General features: G+C 36.1%; 2 protein-coding genes across 2 annotated transcripts in view; both read left to right on the top strand.

Moving 5' to 3' along the window:
* Positions 1-254: 254 nt before the first annotated feature.
* On the top strand, positions 255-3,862 carry LOC149807161 (uncharacterized). The gene is made up of 2 exons (XM_089962902.1): positions 255-3,117; positions 3,760-3,862. The coding sequence occupies exon 1, from the start codon at positions 256-258 to the stop codon at positions 2,638-2,640; it is 2,385 nt and encodes a 794-aa protein (XP_089819028.1). The 5' UTR covers position 255; the 3' UTR covers positions 2,641-3,117; positions 3,760-3,862.
* Positions 3,863-15,511: 11,649 nt separating this feature from the next.
* LOC149807160 (prostaglandin E2 receptor EP4 subtype-like) overlaps positions 15,512-18,993 on the top strand; it is a 61,812-nt gene continuing 58,330 nt past the window's right edge. The window contains exon 1 of the mRNA XM_089962892.1: positions 15,512-18,516. The gene's annotated coding sequence lies outside the window, so the exon portion shown is untranslated. The remainder of the gene's footprint in view (positions 18,517-18,993) is intronic.

Here is an 18,993-nt window from a genome sequence, read left to right as displayed (position 1 = left end):
CTAAACAACACACCATCACAGCCACTATTATGCCGCCATCCTCCACCCTCCAGTGGTAGAGATGACGACATAACCACATTGAAAGTGGTTCTGATGATTTTTTGGAGAGGCTGAACTGAGTGAAACAAATGATAAGGTTCTGTTTGCACCTGACTAAAAGATTGCCAGAAATCTTTTTAAGCTTATAGATGGGAACAAAAAGTATGCAATATTTCTTCCAGAATTTCAGTACTGCACTTGAGAAAGTCTAAAATCATGAATTTAATATCAGCTTATGAAACATCAGGCCTCATTCATATACTGAAATATATGAGAGATGATGATATTGAAAAAGACTGCAGTAAATTGGTAAGTATCGAGAACATCGAGACAGCCACGCGAAATGTTTGGCGATTGTCAGCAGCTTTGCATATCTCGGTTATCATCACGTTTATCAACTCGCTACCACATTCACATGCACAGGAGCTGGAAAACAATTTGTGTGATCAGGAGTTATCCGTCAGCCAGCTTGAATTGAGATGGGGACAAATGTTGAAAGAATTCATTAAGAAAACATCCACTGAGAATAAAACGTTTTCCCTGCATATTGATATAATGAGGCATTGTGACGAAATTGTAGCCATCGCCGTTGCTGAAAGACTAGGAGGAAAAGATGGATACAACTTACTACTGGCCGGTGTGAAGTCTTCACTTCCGTTCTCATTCTTAAATGGAGCTTCCAGTTATGCTGGATTTTGCACACGGCTTTTGATAGAACATTACAAATCAAGTCACTTTCACAGACAAATGAAACATGCTCTATTCAGTACCTCTCACAATGGTAGTATTGTCAGGTTTGGATTAGACACTGCTCGAGAGATTGACCACAGAGATGCAAAGAAATGTATTCGACCAGGGGCCACACTAAGCAATGTAATGATAAGGATGTCCACAGTAGACGAGCAGAGACAAGTCCATAAAGTAATCCAGTCTGTCATCTCAGGAGAGGATGCTTCAAAGATTAAGCAAGATGAGAAAAAAGATGAAGAGATAGCATCCAAAATTTCAGAAAGGTACATGGGAAGAAAAGCCAGTGATAATGACTTGGGCCATATTGTAAGAACAGTTGGTCTGATACATCGAAGAAATGGAATGTCATCAAGTTTTGATCCCATTCTAAGAAATGTATATCACAAGGAGAATCCAGAGGTTCAGCAAGAGATGTTAGATTCAACCACAGAAGAGATAGGAACATTCATGATTCACAGATATGCAGCAAGAGAGTGTCTATTGGGTATGACACTTAATGATTGTCCTAACATTGAATTGATAAACGGACCCAAACATCTCATTAACAGAATAAAAAGATCAAAAGGGTCAACAATCAAGAGGACTAAAGGCGTACCAAAAAATACATCATGTAAGAGCATGAAAGAAAAAAGCGAGGAGAAAAGAAAAAGGACAGTAAAGAAGATGACAACGATTGTGGACTGTCTAAGCTCTTCCATGAATACTTGTCAGTCAATCTTTAAGCCAGATGGGACAAAATCATCCACTAATAAATCAGCTGGTGTGAAAATAGCTCTTCTCGAGTTGATAAAGAAAATATCTGATACCAGAGCTACAAGTGAGCAAAAGGTCGATTTGCCAGACTTAGATGAGTTCATCCTAACAGATTTCAAAGCTGTTCCACCGACCATAAAGGAACAAACGAAAGCTTCAGTTGTAGAATTTGCCAGTGTGAAGTTCAAGACATCAGCTTCGACTGGAGACCAGTACTTAGAGTACGTATCAAAGGCAATTCTTCACAAGTTGATAGGACACCTTCCAAATTTACGTCACATTGTTATATGTGAGGAAAAATATTCCTTCACGCCAGACACACTAAAAGCACATACAAGAAAAATGCGGGATTCTAAAGGAAAAATATCTATCTTACATTTGAAGGAAGAAAAAGAGGTGATCAGTGAAGATAAATTTCACAAGCCCTCTGTTGTGGGAACAGCGACCGGCAAGAAACTTGTAAGTTCCTATTTAGGCAATCACATTGATCAGCTTCTTCTTAAGCAAAATATTATACTGGATATAGACAGTGAAGCTCTGCTGACAGCATGTCATTGCCAAGAGGTCCCCTGCACATGTTGTCCTTTCACAACACCACTGAGAGTTCGATTTACTTCCGAATCAGGAATTGTTGGTATTGAGAAGCTGTCTAACATCAGGCAGAGAAAGGGAGAAGCAGAAATGGCTCAACTTGATTGGATGAAGGAGCTTGATGCTGAGTTGTCTGATGGAGATTCTGTTGTCAACTTTGTATCATCAGCTGATATCGACACAGTCCTAATTCACCTATTTGGTATCAGTCTCCACTGGAAAAGAAACCAAACTGGAACCTTTACACGCCCTGTTTATGTTTGGCTACAGAAACAAAAGCCTGAGCTGTACAACATTTCCAAAATCATAGAAAGTATTGAAAGATACTTCAATAAGAAGTATTCCGCGGCTCTGATTGCCATCATTTTGTGCATGGGAGGAAATGACTTTTTGCCACGACATTATGGAATTTCACACGAAAAGATTTTAACGAAAGCCATTGACAATCAAGGTCTTGAGCTTTTCAAACTCTTTCACATGAGACAGATGAGTCAATTTCATCCATAATGCTAAATATTGATGCATACATTTCCTTTTAAAGGATTTGTACTGTCCAAAGATCTACAATGCAGCTGCATTGTCCTTTGAAGAAGTAAGGCAAATGACAATCAAAATGCCTGGGAAAGAATTCCGACATCCACAAACATGGATGCCCCCGGAAAGTGCCCTGAGGAATTTAGGAAGCCTTATTCAAGTTCAGATAGATTATTTATTGACTATATGGTGTCACGAGGCCGCTTTGCCAGATCTTCTTCGATACTGTTGTATTTCCATGTGTCCAGACGGTGAAGTTTATTACAGTTTTGGAGATGATGTTCATGTATCTGACAAAGAACAATTATTATCAATACCAGAGGAGCTACTCCAGGAGAAAATTAATTGTGCGAAACAAACTAGAGTACGAACATCAAAGAAATGTGCCTTGCATGATACACCATGCAAACAGAATCCGAGAAAACGACAGCCTCTAATGTCAACTCCAAGGTAAGCATACAAACATTTTTAACTCAACAAATTTCTTTTTTCTCTCTTTCTCTTTCTTTTTGGGTTCTCTATGAATAAGCTGTGCAGTTGAATTTGAATTGTAATTAAGCACACCACACATGCATACATGTACATTGCCGTTATACATAGTTTAAATTATTCTATTTGATCATAAAATGCTTCAGTAAGGTTTATCAGATAGCTATTCATAAAATAAACAAAATTATTTATAGATCATTTTAAATGTATAGCTACTTCTCATAGATTTCTGCTTCTCATTTTTCCTGGCAACATCTTTGAAAGAAAAACTGTTAACTTAGCCGCTAAATATGGGGAAAATTTGTACTGGACTGTTTTGGTCAAACGTCACATATCAAATGGCCAATTGTAGATCAATTTACATTTTATCAACATCAGTACTTATTTTCCTCAGTAGATACATTCTTCTTGGGACAAAAACTTTGCATGCATCTGTGTGTTAATTATCCGTATTAAACTGATTTATATACCTTACCGTGGTGCATCTATATATACAGTTTTGAGGAACCCATAAATCGCATTCCATCAAGATCTATTTTTGAATCTAAGTTTCATTGTTTACCATACAGCAGTGTACTTGGATGAATTTGTGTTCTTTTCCAGAAAGATGAAGTTTTCCTAGCGATCAGCAACCAGACGTTGTAAAACACAACAAATAATGTACTACAGGACTTAGAAAGGAATGATGAAAATGTTGAATGGCCATTAAAGTCCAGTGCAATTCAGATAGGATAACGACTCATACCTTAAAAAGGAATTCATTTGAAATGGAAATAACACACAATGTGGACAGTGTACCCCATAGGGCAGCATTTTGAACAGTTGTAAATACTATGCTCAAATAATTCTAGGATCTTGTAATAAGCATGGATAGACGCATAGTTGATATCGTACCATAGATGTTACCTCTGATGTGTTCTGGTTCAGATGTACGAAATGTTTATGTAAACTTTGACAATACTTTTAATTTACATATCATCATTTGGAAAATAAATATCAGATTCGTTCATTGGACTTTATTAATTTACATGGACTATTCATAAAACCATATAGAATGTTTCTATGTGGCTGGAAGAAAAAAATCATATGAAGTAATAAGCCTTTATAGTACAGTAATGAAATGCATATAAAACGACACTCATTATATTGTCCAAACACTTGCTTCAATTGCAATATTTGGAGGTTCTGTGAACTAATAACCGGGTTCATACAGTAGTTTACACCAGCCTGGAAGAACTCATCAGGCTCACACAGGCATGGGCTTGGGATGTTAATAGCAGAGGGCTATTCAACTGGGGTGTCATATTACCTTGGATAGAAACTATCCAAATTTTTGGGGCCTGTCCTATGAGTACTATGTCATCCAGAGCTTGCATGAATTTGATTATTAGCGGTATCTGCACATGTAAATGAGTGTACGAGGCATTCAGACATCTGAATGACTGAGCAGGCAGCCAGTCTAGAAACTGAATCTCTGATCCAGTTTAGGGCAAATTTGTAAACTATTACCATCGATACCTCGGGTGAGATTTATTATCAGCAGTATCTGTGCATATTTATTAGGAGCTCTTACCTATGCAGGTGAGCGATATCAGGCTCACTAGTAACTCTTGTTTATCTTAAATGGATTTTTGAATAATGCAGTTGAAAATGAGGACCTTATAATTTAGAACAGTCAAATCCCCCTTGCCTCCCAATATAATGTCTGTATACAATTAATTACTATCTAAACAAAAAATATAATGAACCAAAGCTAGAAAGACTAATTAAATGACGTATCAGTGTAACTCTATGAACTCAGATCTTTTATCTGGTAAATCTTCTCAAAAATTCAACTTTTTTGTGGAAATGGTTTAGAAAATGCAACGCACTTTTTAATGGAGCGTCTGATGTTTGATTAAGCCAGAATAATTTTTATTTATTTACCCAATTGTTTCTTCCTATATTATCTGGCACTTTTACAAACGGAAAATCAGAATTCTCTCCACGCGAAAAAGAATATATCTTAATTCACCAAAAACATCATTAGAGAAACATTATTCGCTTCTCCGTAGTGAAATTATATCACTGTAATCTTAATTACACACCCCACCCACCCACATTTTTACATCCCTCAATTATGCATGCAATATGTATTAATAATGTTATTTTATATGTATGATTAATGTTGCTTCTTGTATTACTAATATTATTATATATATATAAGATTTATGTTGCCTCTTGTATTAATATATATATATATATATATATATATATATATATATATATATATATATATATATATATATATATATATATATATATATATACTCGAATATAACCCCGTTCGTGTATAAGCCGACCCCTCGAACTGAACTGGTATAAAGACTAAAAAGTGCATGACCCGCATATAAGCCGACCTAGAACTTCGGGGCATCTCAAGATGCACGAGGTAAGTTCTAAATGCGTTCATTTAGGCAAACTTATATTTTAAAATATTACATATGCTATAGTGCTGTTCCCACCAAAGGAACTTACACGAGTGTGAACACCTGGCAATTTTATACCGTATATACCAATGTTAATTACCATCGTTAAATTAAAAGAAGGAATGAAAATACATACCACACAGCAAATGTGTCCTCAAAAAACTAATTCAAACTACATGTTTTATAATAAACAATACTAAATGCTTTACGAGTTGACAATACGGGAATAAGGTCGGATATACAAAGAAGGGGAAATAGTTGCCACATGTACGGTACCATGAGGCTGGCTATTTTGGTACCTTTAGTTCAACTAAAATTGGGAATCCTTTATTTGCCAATCAATTGTTGGTGCTTGCGTAACACGCAATAGTGTAGAACGTGGTTTCTTTGATATACAGCAGAGGGCCAATCGTTTTCTCAAAATAGTTGCATGGATAAAGACTAACTTTTTATTAGTCGCGCTGGGTTTCTTGCTTGTTTATTTAAGATTAATGTTAAGCTATTGTGCAGTTTGACCACAGCTGACCAGAATTTTTAAATAGGGAACGTCCTGGGGGAAAATAGGGCACGTCACAGGGAGAAACGGCGAGTCATTTTGCGAATTTCATGCATATTGGGCCAGGAAGATCGATCAATATTTAGTGAAAACAAGGCTTTAAAAATGCCACGAAAAAACCTTCCGATTTTAGGTCCAATCTCTCTGTGTTTTTTAATTCAGTCTCCCTACTTGGCTTTTGAAATGTTCATAGGCATGCCTTACCCCGTTTTACAAAACTACGGTAATCGTGCTAATATTATGGAATAAAAGGCAATTACGCATCAATGTACTGGTATATTTACCGGTCAAAATTTCCTCTTATCACAAGCCAGTTTCAAAGTTTTAATGATTAACTGGCATGTACTGCTGTCGCAAAACGAAAGCCAAATTCGCCGACTATCAGCATAGGAGACGCCAAAACATCAAGCTTTCCATTGTGTGGAAAGTTATGATGTTTGTTAAGCTAAAACACAAAACTAAAATTGATTGATGTTGATCTTAGTTAATCTATATGAGAATTTTAGCCCTTATTATTACCACTCTTCTTGAACATGTAAAATTATGATGGCTATGTGCCTTGTACAATTAAACCTGCATACCTTTTTTAAAATATTACCTCAATTTGTAGGATCGCTTATATTGTTGAAAATGAGTAAATCGTGAACTGATTGACATTTGCTAATCAGGCCTTTATTCGAGTATAAAAGATTGGATTTGATGGACATTTGATAATCAGGACTGTATTCAAGTTTAAAACACTGGAATTGATGTACACTTGTTTAATCAAGACTGTATTCAAGTAAGAAACATTGAAATTGGTAAACACTTGTTTAATCACGAGTGTATTCAGATATAAATTATTGGATTTGATGGAAATGTATGGTCCTAACTCAGATAAATCTAGAATGTCATACAATTTCACAGCTTTTCCAAACAGAGGCAATTACCGCTGTAGAAATCTAGCTAACTTTAAAAAGAAATGAAAATGATATTTAATGGAAGATAATTATTTAGAGCTATAAATCACTTTGTAGCAGGAGTCAGTTTGATTCATCTTTCTATGTAACATTTCAGTTCAAATGTAGGTGAGATTTATTAAGTTATTTAAGCAACTAACTGATGTAACATGAGCTACCAAGTAACTACTACCGTTGATTTTATTTATCTTTTCCATCAACTAGGAATGTTTGACGAAAAGCGAAATAGTTACATAATGTTAATGGTAAATTGTCTAGTCGGACTCAGATTCACATATGGTTAATGGTAAATCGTCCAGCCTGACTCCAATTCACACGTGGTTAATGGTAAATTGTCAAGTCGGACTTAAATTCCAGTTCAAATTACCATGTTATTTTGGTTAATATTTATTGCTGTGTATTTCAGAAAATCACACAAAGCAAGTGCATTGGAATTGGGTAACAAGTATGAAGTACTTTTATAAATACTTCCTGTAAAATGTATGATTTTCATAAACGATGCATTCATCAAGCAAATTATTAGAGCAAATATGAAGTAATTATTTTTAAGTGACTGACAGTATGATATAGCGATGAGTGGCAATAAAAAATAATGTGTAATGGCAGGTAGCAAATAAGTATGTGTCAGTGAACGACAGTATGAAACAACGATAAGTGCTCGCAGCAAATAAGTATGGGTAAGTGAACGACAGTATGAAACAACGATGAGTGCTCGTAGCAAATAAATATGTGTAAGTGAACGACAGTATGAAACAACGATGCGTTCTCAAAGCAAATAATTATGTGTAAGTGAACGACAGTATGGAACAACGATGAGCGGCACCTAGCAAACAGTTATATGTAAGTAAATGAAAGTACGAAACAAAGATGAGTGCCACGTAGCAAATAATCACATGAAAATGAATGACAGTATGAACCAGCGATGAGTGGCACGTAGAAAATAAATATATTACATAGCTATTGTACTAAACAGTCATGTACAAATACAAATGATGTTATCACCAGTCAGGATATAGAGTTAATGTACATCACTAGCCAGGATATGATATTAATGTACACTAGTTAAGATACAGTGTTATTGTACATCACTAGTCAAGGTACAGTGTTAAAGTGTGAGTGTGAGTGTGTGTGTGTGATTTGAATTTTTAACGTAGCTGTAACAATTTTTCAGTCTCATCGCTACAACGTCTGCAGTGTGGAAGTTTATAGTGACGTCTAGCACTGGGTATAATGCAATAATGCCGCAGACATGTAAGCATGATGTCCTACCCAGTCACATTATCCTGACACCAGGCCGACCAGTCCTAATACTAACCTCTTAATACTGAGCGCCAAGCGAAACAGCTGTTAGCGCCATTTTTATAAGTCTTTGGTATGACTCGCCCGGGGTTCGAACCTGCGATCTCCCGCATCCGAGCTAGACACTCTAACCACTAGGCCACCGGAGCGGTTTGTAGTGTTAATGCACATCACTAGTAAGGTTACAGTGTTAATGTACCACAATAACTGCGTGATCGCCAAAACAAACCTCCCTCAAAAAAAAAAAGGGGGGGGGGAGGTGTTTTTGAAGATCATAAATCGTAAAGATAAATAAATAATTAGCTGCGTACAGTTTTGTAGGCGTTCGACTTCAAGTTTTGCTTTAATCGTTTAATTGAATTTTTGTCTTTAAATGAAACATACGATGCTTTTGAATATATCTGAAGAAATGGAGAAAAGAAAGAGAAGAAATAGGTGTATGATAATATGACGAATATGATAACGAAGTTGAAATTTTGACTGTTGATGGTGGCAGTGACTATGAGGAAGATCATTATAGTAAGGGAGATTAAGACGATAAAAGTAGTCTTGATGATTGGAGAAGTGATGACAACTACGATGACACAATTTTTATAAAAACATATGAAAGGAAATGGATTTTGAAAATAAGATTTTTGCTGACCATAAATGAAGACTGTACCTCAAGACGATATTCTTTCCGTGATAATCGAAAACTATTAAATCTGGTCAACCCACGCTATTGGTCATTGCAAGAAACAGTTCCTTCTATACTATCCATTCTTTGCTCGATAATTGTGTACAGAGGAACTAATGAAAAATACTTCACCAGCCTGCCGCGCTGGCCACTGATTTAATAAAGTAATATCCACGATATCGGATTGGCAGTAACGACTTCTGCCTTCAAATAGTGATGCAGTCACGACTAATGACTACAAGGAAGCTGAAAACGTTAACATCTTCATTTGATAGGAACACATTCGTATCAAGAGATTAGTTGATTGCACCGACGCGAATGGGAAATTGGAAAAGCATAGTTTTCTTCTTTATTCCTTTCTTTCCTTTTAAAAAATGGAGAGGGGTTATTCTTTGCAGTAGGATCATACACGAGTGTGTGTGTGTGTGTGTGTGTGTGTGTGTGTGTGTGGTGTTGTTGTTTTCTAAATCACTCTCAAGACATAAAAAGCACCCGAGACCCTCGTTTCAGGATTCAGTCACCAGTTAAATTGCTACATTAGTTGGGGTGCAATGTTATACCGGTATGCCGGTATATTGCGGGGTGTTGTTCTGGAAATACATACCGCGATACGATTTTCTGTACCGAGATTTTTTTCACAGTCTTGCTTTCATTCAACAAATCTCTGTATAACGCACAATTTTTCCAATTTAATTCAAGAACCATATTTTCTTTTTTTCCCCCTTGATGCACGCTTAGCACAGACTAGAAATAGCAGTGAGATTTTTATTTGCTGAGATAAAGACCGTCACTCTGCTCCATATCCGCTATATTAGGACATAGAACACAATTAATTTTGCTATATATTCTCTACACTTGTTTCTCAGTACTAAACTTTCCACTGTGTAACAATTTATACAACCACATGTTAATTTAAAATATCTTCAAAGATGACTTCACGGTCAAGTTCTTGTCAAAGGTTCACCGGCATTTTTTTTTAAAGGCTGGACTGTAAACAAACTAGCGTGCAATGGAACACAGATTTCACTTCCGGGTCATCACCAAGACCTTATTACTCCCTGTACACTGTCGCCGAAACACACCCAGACAACCACCCCATCAGCTCATATTCTAAAGAATAACCAATTGCTTTTAAATCCATACCAAGAATGCCTAAATCTAACTCTTGTATCACCACCAAAAGGAGACAGGAAAAAATGCTCTTAAAATAGATTGGGACTACATTCGTGGGTACTGAATCGGAACTATTAATTGTGGCCTGATTCCATTAGCGACTCTGCTACCTGGCGATTTACTATCCAACTTTGGATAATATCCCTGCGCTGACCAACTCTGGTGTCACGTCTGTATGTTAAGAGCAACAAATTAGTTCCAAATACGTGGCTCCATTACTTTGTTTTTTTGCATGACTGAAATCAGACTAATATATCTCTTGGAAGTAAGTTTAAATTGAGCACATTTCTTCCCAAAAATGTGTTCTATGTATTTGTAAGGTGTAAAATTGCCTGTGCTGATTATGCACTTACGTTGTCAAATCTTCATTTTTGGAGGTGCGTAGTTCTGCACGTTATAAACCTCTTAAGTTTCGGAGGTAAGCATATCTTGCTTGTAGAAGTCATCGTTTTTAAAAACACTGAAACTTACGAAGTTTGATAGACCGTTATTTGTGTTCCATACACACATTTTAAGTTTAATCAGTCTCGAGATATAGACCATAGGCTGTGTTCCATACATACATTTTAATCTTGGTAAGTCTTGGGTTATAGACCATAGGTTGTGTTCCATACATACATTTTAATCTTGGTAAGTCTGGGGTTATAGACCATATGATGTGTTCCATACATACATTTTAATCTTGGTAAGTCTGGGGTTATATACCATAGGTTGTGTTCCATACACACATTTTAATCTTGGTAAGTCTGGGGTTATAGACCATAGGTTGTGTTCCATACACACATTTTAATCTTGGTAAGTCTGGGGTTATAGACCATATGATGTGTTCCATACATACATTTTAATCTTGGTAAGTCTGGGGTTATATACCATAGGTTGTGTTCCATACACACATTTTAATCTTGGTAAGTCTGGGGTTATAGACCATAGGTTGTGTTCCATACATACATTTTAATCTTGGTAAGTCTGGGGTTATATACCATAGGTTGTGTTCCATACACACATTTTAATCTTGGTAAGTCTGGGGTTATATACCATAGGTTGTGTTCCATACACACATTTTAATCTTGGTAAGTCTGGGGTTATAGACCATAGGTTGTGTTCCATACACACATTTTAAGCTTGGTAAGTCTGGGGTTATAGACCATAGGTTGTGTTCCATACATACATTTTAATCTTGGTAAGTCTGGGGTTATAGACCATATGATGTGTTCCATACATACATTTTAAGCCTGGTAAGTCTGGGGTTATAGACCATAGGTTGTGTTCCATACACACATTTTAATCTTGGTAAGTCTGGGGTTATAGACCATAGGTTGTGTTCCATACACACATTTTAATCTTGGTAAGTCTGGGGTTATATATCATAGGTTGTGTTCCATACATACAATTTAAGCTTGGTAAGTCTTGGGATATAGAAAGTATGTTGTGTTCCATGCGCACATTTTAAGCTTGATGAGTCTGGGGATATTGACCAGATGTTGTGCTCCGTGCACACATTTTAAGTTTGATTACTGTTATTCGTCATGCAGGTGTAGTACAGAATGGTATGCCTACCTTACATCGAGGAAAAATGCGTTGAACGTAGAACTTCGAATTTATTGGAGCATTTATCTTATTAAGCAAAAAATTTCTTCCTCGACTTAATTCCTCGCTTTTTATTTCTACATTTCAATGTCTACATATAACACTGACTTAAAAATGTGATAATGGTTTTAAAATGTTTTATAGATACATTGAACGCATATTGTATAGGCTAAACCCATTCCCCACCCTCCACTCCCGTTCACTTCCCAACATTAGATACTGGTTTATATTTGTTAATAACACTTACAATCATCAGAGACTGGTTTACATATGTTATAGTTACCCTCAAATATCAAAACATTATTCTTAAACGTTAATTGTTTATCATTTCCATAGGCATTTATAATTATATTCTTATGTAGATTTACATTTTGGTGAGAGGTTATATATCAAATCGATTCTAAAATGTATTTTTATATCAGATTCTCGTTTATACACCCAAGTTTGGTCATGGCGTTAATCGTCATATAATTTACAATATTTTATTCTTAAAATATAGCACATTTGTTTATTTTTAAGTTTCTCGTACATAACACGTGGACTTTCTAAAAAAAATTATCCTGAGATTATAAAAATATACTGACGATTACTCTTTCTACAATACATATCCCTTGTTTTAATTAGGAGTAGATTCGATGTAATTGCGATGATATAAAATTCAGATGCACTGAGTATAAAAAGACAGAAATGAAAAAGAAAATGAATCAAAACTGAACAAAATATTAAGACAACAAAAGTCAACTATACTCCGCGAATCAATTGCAAAAACATTAAATCCAGTTAAAGGAAATGTAAAAGTACGAGCGATGTTTGGTACTTCAAAATTACATTAGGTTAGGATTTTAAGGTTAATCCCAGTGATATGGACCAATTTTTCCTCATTCGGACGGCTTTACCTATTTCTGCGAGACTTATCCCTTAAATGCATGTCGACGCAATAATTTGCACAAAAAGCATACCTTGTTTTCGACAGAAATTTATTAGCAAAAAGAGAGTGCAGTGTATTCGGACCACATGGTTATTTCTACGGTTTAATTGACCATAGGAGTGGCTGAGAAGTTCCATGTGTTCGACTGGTTCGGTATTGCTTTGTTTACTAAAAAAAAACAAGGTCTGATCAGCAGCTAATGACATACATTCTTTGTGTGATCCGTAGGATTGACCTCAGAGTTGCGAATAACTTTTCACGTGGCGTCATCTAATCTAGAGGTAACTGAGTAAATGCAGTCTTTTGTCATTGGAGAGTGTGTGTGTGTGTGTGTGTGTGTGTGTGAATTTTCAAATAGCTTTAACAAATTGTCAGTCATATCGCTACGATGTCTGCAGTGTGGCTTTTTATAGTGATGTCTAGCACTGGGGTATCATGCCGCAGACATGTAGCATGATGTCCCACCCATTCAAATTATTCTGACACCAGGCCGACCAGTCCTAGCACTAACCTCTTAATGCTGAGCGCCTAGCGAGGCAGATGTTATTACTATTTTTTATATCTTTTGGTATGACTCTGCTTGGGTTCGAACCCGCGACCTCTCTCATCCGGGCGGATACTCTAACGACTAGGTCACCGGAGCGGTCACTGGAGAGGACAAACAACTGTTCTATAAAGATTGTCACTCAATTTTTGAAATAAATCACAAATATTTTCTCCTTGTAATTTTTATTTCCTATTGCATGTTTGTGCGAGGAAACTTTTTATCGTGAATAAAAGCATTTTTAAGCCATACCTTCATTTAAAGAGAAAAAGAAGATATTGCTAATAGTGATGTCCTTACAGTAAATTGTATAGTTTTTGTGTCGGAAACTCTGCCTTTAATTACGTCCATGTTACTTTACTCGTGATTGTATTAATTTCATTATATCTTTCTAAGAAAACATAGACCTCGAGCAATTTTATAAGCCAACGTAGGTTTCAAGCGTTTACTACAATCAATACGCTCAACGTTCATGTAACGGTTTCTTCAAAAATTGAAGAAATGTAACTGTCTTTCCAAGAGGTGTTTGTGAACTTGCTTCATGGACACTTTTATGCTGATTCAATTATTATTATTATATTTTGGGACAAAACACGCATATCGTTTCAACTTGTGCAAAATCTTTTAATTATATCTGAGTTTGTGTCTTCAAAAGGTTTACCTTTTTGATTCCAAAATATGTATGAAAAGTATCCAAAGCCACGAAATGGGTGTCAAGATAATACTTTGAAGAAGAGAAAACATCATTTCTACCAATTTTTTAATTTTATAGTGTCAGAGGAATCTGTAATAATGAATTTCCTCCTTAAATTCCACATAGGAAACAGGTCATGTTAATTCGTAATAAGAATTTCTGAATGAGTGGTCAGTCTATAAATCATGTAGAAAATTCGGACACGATGTAACAATTGCCCATTTACTGTCTCGCTGGAAACACTTTTCCTTGTGATAAACAAGTCAAAACTTTCAAAAGGATATGGAAATAGTTCAGTCTGGTACTTTCATTTGGAACAACGTAATAACAAATCTTTTGTTCTGGCTACTGGAGCATACTATCAAACACGAATGCTGAGTCGATGGTCGCCAAACCAAATTCCATCATTCTTCTCAGCAAATTGTATTGGGATCGGTATGAACAGAATATTGATTCATGTATAATAACAGCAGCTCTCTTCGCAAATTGTATTGGGGTCGGTATGCACATAATGTAGTTTTGTGTATCTGTTTCATGGAAGGAATTCTTGTGCAAAATGGAGCAGAGAATACTTATTGGTAAATATGTTTCATTCCTCTAGACATTTCAAAACGATTTAATCATTTGTTTGTTTTCTTTTTTAAGAAAAGAAGAAACAAAGCAAACAAATAAAAAACGAACATTATTTTAGGTCTGACAATCACAGACTGCCTAATAAACAAGAAAGATTATATAACTTATCTAAGTAAAAGAATACCTTGAATGAATTAAACGATTTATAAGTACTCGGAAATGATGTTAGGTAGTTTACTCCGTTATCCTTTGAACTTAAGCTTAAGTTTCTTGCACACTATAATGAGAACCTCATTGAAAGTGCTTGAAAAATTTCTTTATTACTTCTTCTCTGCTGTTGAAGATGGCCACCAGCAAAATAATCTCGTTATTTTCTGGATTTCTCCAATAATGTATATTAAAAAAACTGTACTTGTGGAGACTACGAGGTTATATAGCTAACCCGGTTGAATACCTTATTATATCATCTAGATCTTGAATTGGTTTGATGATCAGCAACATCAACTGATATTATAGTCCGACTTTCCTCTGCCCCTTACCACCCCATTTGAGATATTTTGACGTTTATGTTTGGGGTGTATGGTCAGAGCCAATTGCCTATCGAAAAGTTGGAATTCGCCTCCACCGCATGGTGGCGGCATAAGGTTATCGCTTACTAACGCGACTAGCGAACCATAACCAATTTGCATCGAGCCGAATCTGCATGAAAACGATAGGAAGATGATTTATTTTCTCATAAATTGTGAGTATAACATTCGTTAGGTCTCTAATCAGCAGACAGACGAGACAACGTTGTATCATCAAGATGTAGAATTTATTTCATAATGTCCAAAATTCATGCATATCAATGAGATGACGCACTTGCATGATTGTCTGAGACCGTTGACGGTCTGGATACTTCATTTTTATCCAACTCTGATCAAACCTGGTACTCGTCAAACTGCCTAATGAACTCTACTATCAGCATGATCTACACACATAATGAATTATTCCTGCGTCTGATAAGCTGATCTTTATTCTCAAAAGACGGGGTTTTTTTCAACACAATTTTGATCAAACGTGCGAAATGAGCAAATATGATTAAGATGCTGGACGAGTCTTGCTTTTATTGAGACGTATGCACCTCGATGAAGGAATCATACGGCTGACTGACCGAGCTTGTTACTAGCATAGGGACTGAATTTTTTATTGGTCCAACTTGGTAAATGGGCTTATATCATCAAGGTCACAGATGAGTACACTGATAACAAGATCCACACACACACACACACAGAGGAGAATGTAAGGACGTAATTTATCATTGAATATGATCATGCTTATAGAGACACTTTTGTGTTATATAATCAGATACTTTGCATAGCATTTGTGTATTATTATTATTATTCCGGCGAACTCATGTTTTTTTCTCTTAAACTTTGTACTAACACCATGGGGGCTCATGGTGTCCGAGTGGTCAATGGAGCTCACTTTTACAGATTACTGACATCTCACCTATGTCCGCTGGGTTCTAGTCTCAGGCTTGGACAATGTGGATATGTGATAAAGCTTGCCGGTAGCTTCCCGTGGGTCGGTGGTTTACAAAAAACAAAGTTTTGGATAGGTACAAAGAAAAATTAAATTGGATTTTAAAGATGTCTACCTAGCTGACACCTACTTTTTCCGTTATACTGCCTTTACTATTTCATCATGCCAGTGTAATAGTTTTGGAAACTCGTTAGTCTTTTTTAAGGTGCCTACTACCATTAAATCATTACAATTTTTGTAACACTTCCCCCTAAAGCCGTCTATGTAAAAAAAAATCAAAGTTATTTTGAAACAAGTCATAAGAAATGTACAAAAGAGCACAAGAACATGTTTGTTCACTATAGTGGCAAATTATTTTGTTCATTCACTGAAATTACGGGTGAGTAACCTGAACTTTTCAACATGTTTAAGGGCAAATTCAGAGGCGTAATGTGAATTTTTTGGACTTTGTAATTTAAAATAATATTAATCTGAAGAATTTTTCTTTGGTTGGATTTTATTAAATAGTTCTACTTATTTGTAATTAACACAAAGCAGTCTAGGTTCTGACAACAGTTCAGTTTCATTACAAGGCAGGGTGTTTGCTGTGCTATTTCGACATCATATGGCCAAAATACACGGTGTCATTGCCAAGTTGTATGTTGGACGTTATTTGTCCAGACAGGTGTGCTATAATCCAATCCATGGACGCAATTACACGCAGTTTGTATGCATTTTTCCCCCGCATATAAACCCTCAGACATTTGAGAACAGCATGCCGTCGCATAGAACTGGGTCACTGATGTTCCTTCTACATAGTTGTCTCTGATTGGCTTATGATTGAATCAGTCTCATACTTAAGTTCCAGGCCTGAGGGCGTGTTTTATAGGTGAATTAAATTAAATGTGTCTGTCAACCAATTCAAATTGATAAAATGTGGAGACATCGCTTTACGGTATGCAGTGCTGCAGAGCAGAACGCTCTCGACATTCAAACTACCTTCTTCAAATTTCAATCCACATTTCAACGATTAACACACTTTACCGTGTATAACCCAATCAGCTCTATCCAGTTTCGCAGAACAAGAATAAGTTTTCATCCTGAAACCGGAATACACTCATTGTTATCCTAGGGATTGCATAAGTTTGCTTTCAAGGACAGTGCACATTAAATTCTTATTAAAAAAATAAGTAAACAATTAAAATTTATATATTCTCGTGCAACAATTAAATACTATATCACATAAAAAATAAACTTGGATATTCTCATCAACGTTGAAGTAGCTGGGTTAGATTATGTGGGATTAAACGTCATTTTTCAATACATGATAGGCTACACGTGGCGACCAGTATATTTGTTTAAGGAAGAACCCTAGAAGAACCAACGACCCACGGGAAGCTACTAGCAAATTTTCTTACATATCCACGCGTATCGAGCCAAAACTCAAACTCATGCTAGCGCTTTAGACCACTTGGTCACACGTGGTCCCCTTCTCATGTGAAACCAATCGGAACATCCTCTGCCTTTTCAGTCAAGTCGAGAAAGAAACCTTGGATGTAATGAAGCTATTGAGAACTATATTCTGAACAACATTCGTCCATAGGAAACAATATGGCTGCGGAAGGAGACAAGTCACATTCGGAATAATATCAGCCTTCGCTGTTCTTACATATGGTGTACTAGATGTTAATCACCAAGCACATCAAATCGCTGTTTATTCCTACAACCACTTTTGAGGTCATAACACAATCCGTCGGAAATGGCTGAGCAATTTTCCGATCGATGTAAAATGATTATTGTTTGATATAGACCTTTTGCTGGCTTCTTGATAGAAATATCACTTTTTATTTGCCTATCTTAGAACTAGTGGTTGCATATATACAGACGGAGCCCTCGTCAAGAACGACAACATGGAGAGAGAAAAAACTAAAAATATAAACGCTTCTTTTGTCACTTTCCGTTAAATCGACAGATGAATAAAAGGAACTGGACATACCATGTAAGTGTGCAAGTACTTATAACTGTGGGCAGGGTGATCCGATAGAATAAATAAAGTTAAAATATATTCTACTAGGCCCTAATATTCAAGGTCAATGACATGTATTAGATTGGTACCGAATCCTACTGGCCATCTTTCACCCGTCATTATTTATGGAATGATCTTGGTAGAAAAACATATGTCGATGTACCATGCGGTGGTAAATCAGGCTTTATACATCTTTGTATATATATGTTTACACATATATACGGTACACTGTATGATGATAACATGTGACGTGTATCAGTAAACACGTGTATCCAAGCTATTTTCTAGTTAAAGTTTGGCCTGATGGCCACACTTACCAAGTTGAGTAGTGGAACAGTACACTTCCGTAACAGAGAGCGGAAACAAATATCCAGGTAAGATTACATCAATTATATTGTATATTCTTAATCCACATACAACATTAAGAAGTCAAGATACATTTGACTGTAAATGATATTTTCATCAGATTCATTTGTCTCGTGCATTAGCAGGTAGTCTTGATGGTGCTGTCTGCTCTTTTGGCCATTATCTGCCTAGTTTAATCCGACCAATATGAATTAAAGCACTGTTCCCAATGATTGGCGAAACAATCGGCCGCTTCGTTGTATAAAGTGTTCAAAGTTCACCCATGTGAATCCAAATATGGCTTCGAAAAAGGTTTATCTCGGTTCATATTGTCTGCCTTACAGGGACCGCTTCATTTATTGCGACGAATTTCTCGGTCTTTACCAGTATACAAAAATTAGATGTTTAACGTGTCATCCAAATGCGATTGTGTACAAATCTCTGATTGAATGAAATGAGTAGAAACGCACTTTGTGATGAAATATATGCAGCTGATGAACTGCGTT

The sequence above is a fragment of the Sinohyriopsis cumingii genome, chromosome 1 (assembly GCF_028554795.1).
Source record: "Sinohyriopsis cumingii isolate HCF-2022 chromosome 1, ASM2855479v2, whole genome shotgun sequence".
Taxonomy (NCBI): domain Eukaryota; kingdom Metazoa; phylum Mollusca; class Bivalvia; order Unionida; family Unionidae; genus Sinohyriopsis; species Sinohyriopsis cumingii.
The sequence above is the reverse complement of the archived record's forward strand: the minus strand, read 5'-3'. Positions and strand labels throughout refer to the sequence as shown.

Bases quoted from the DNA above. Each gene is read 5' to 3' on its own strand.
- LOC149807161 (XM_089962902.1), top strand. From the start codon at position 256: ATGAATTTAATATCAGCTTATGAAACATCAGGCCTCATTCATATACTG.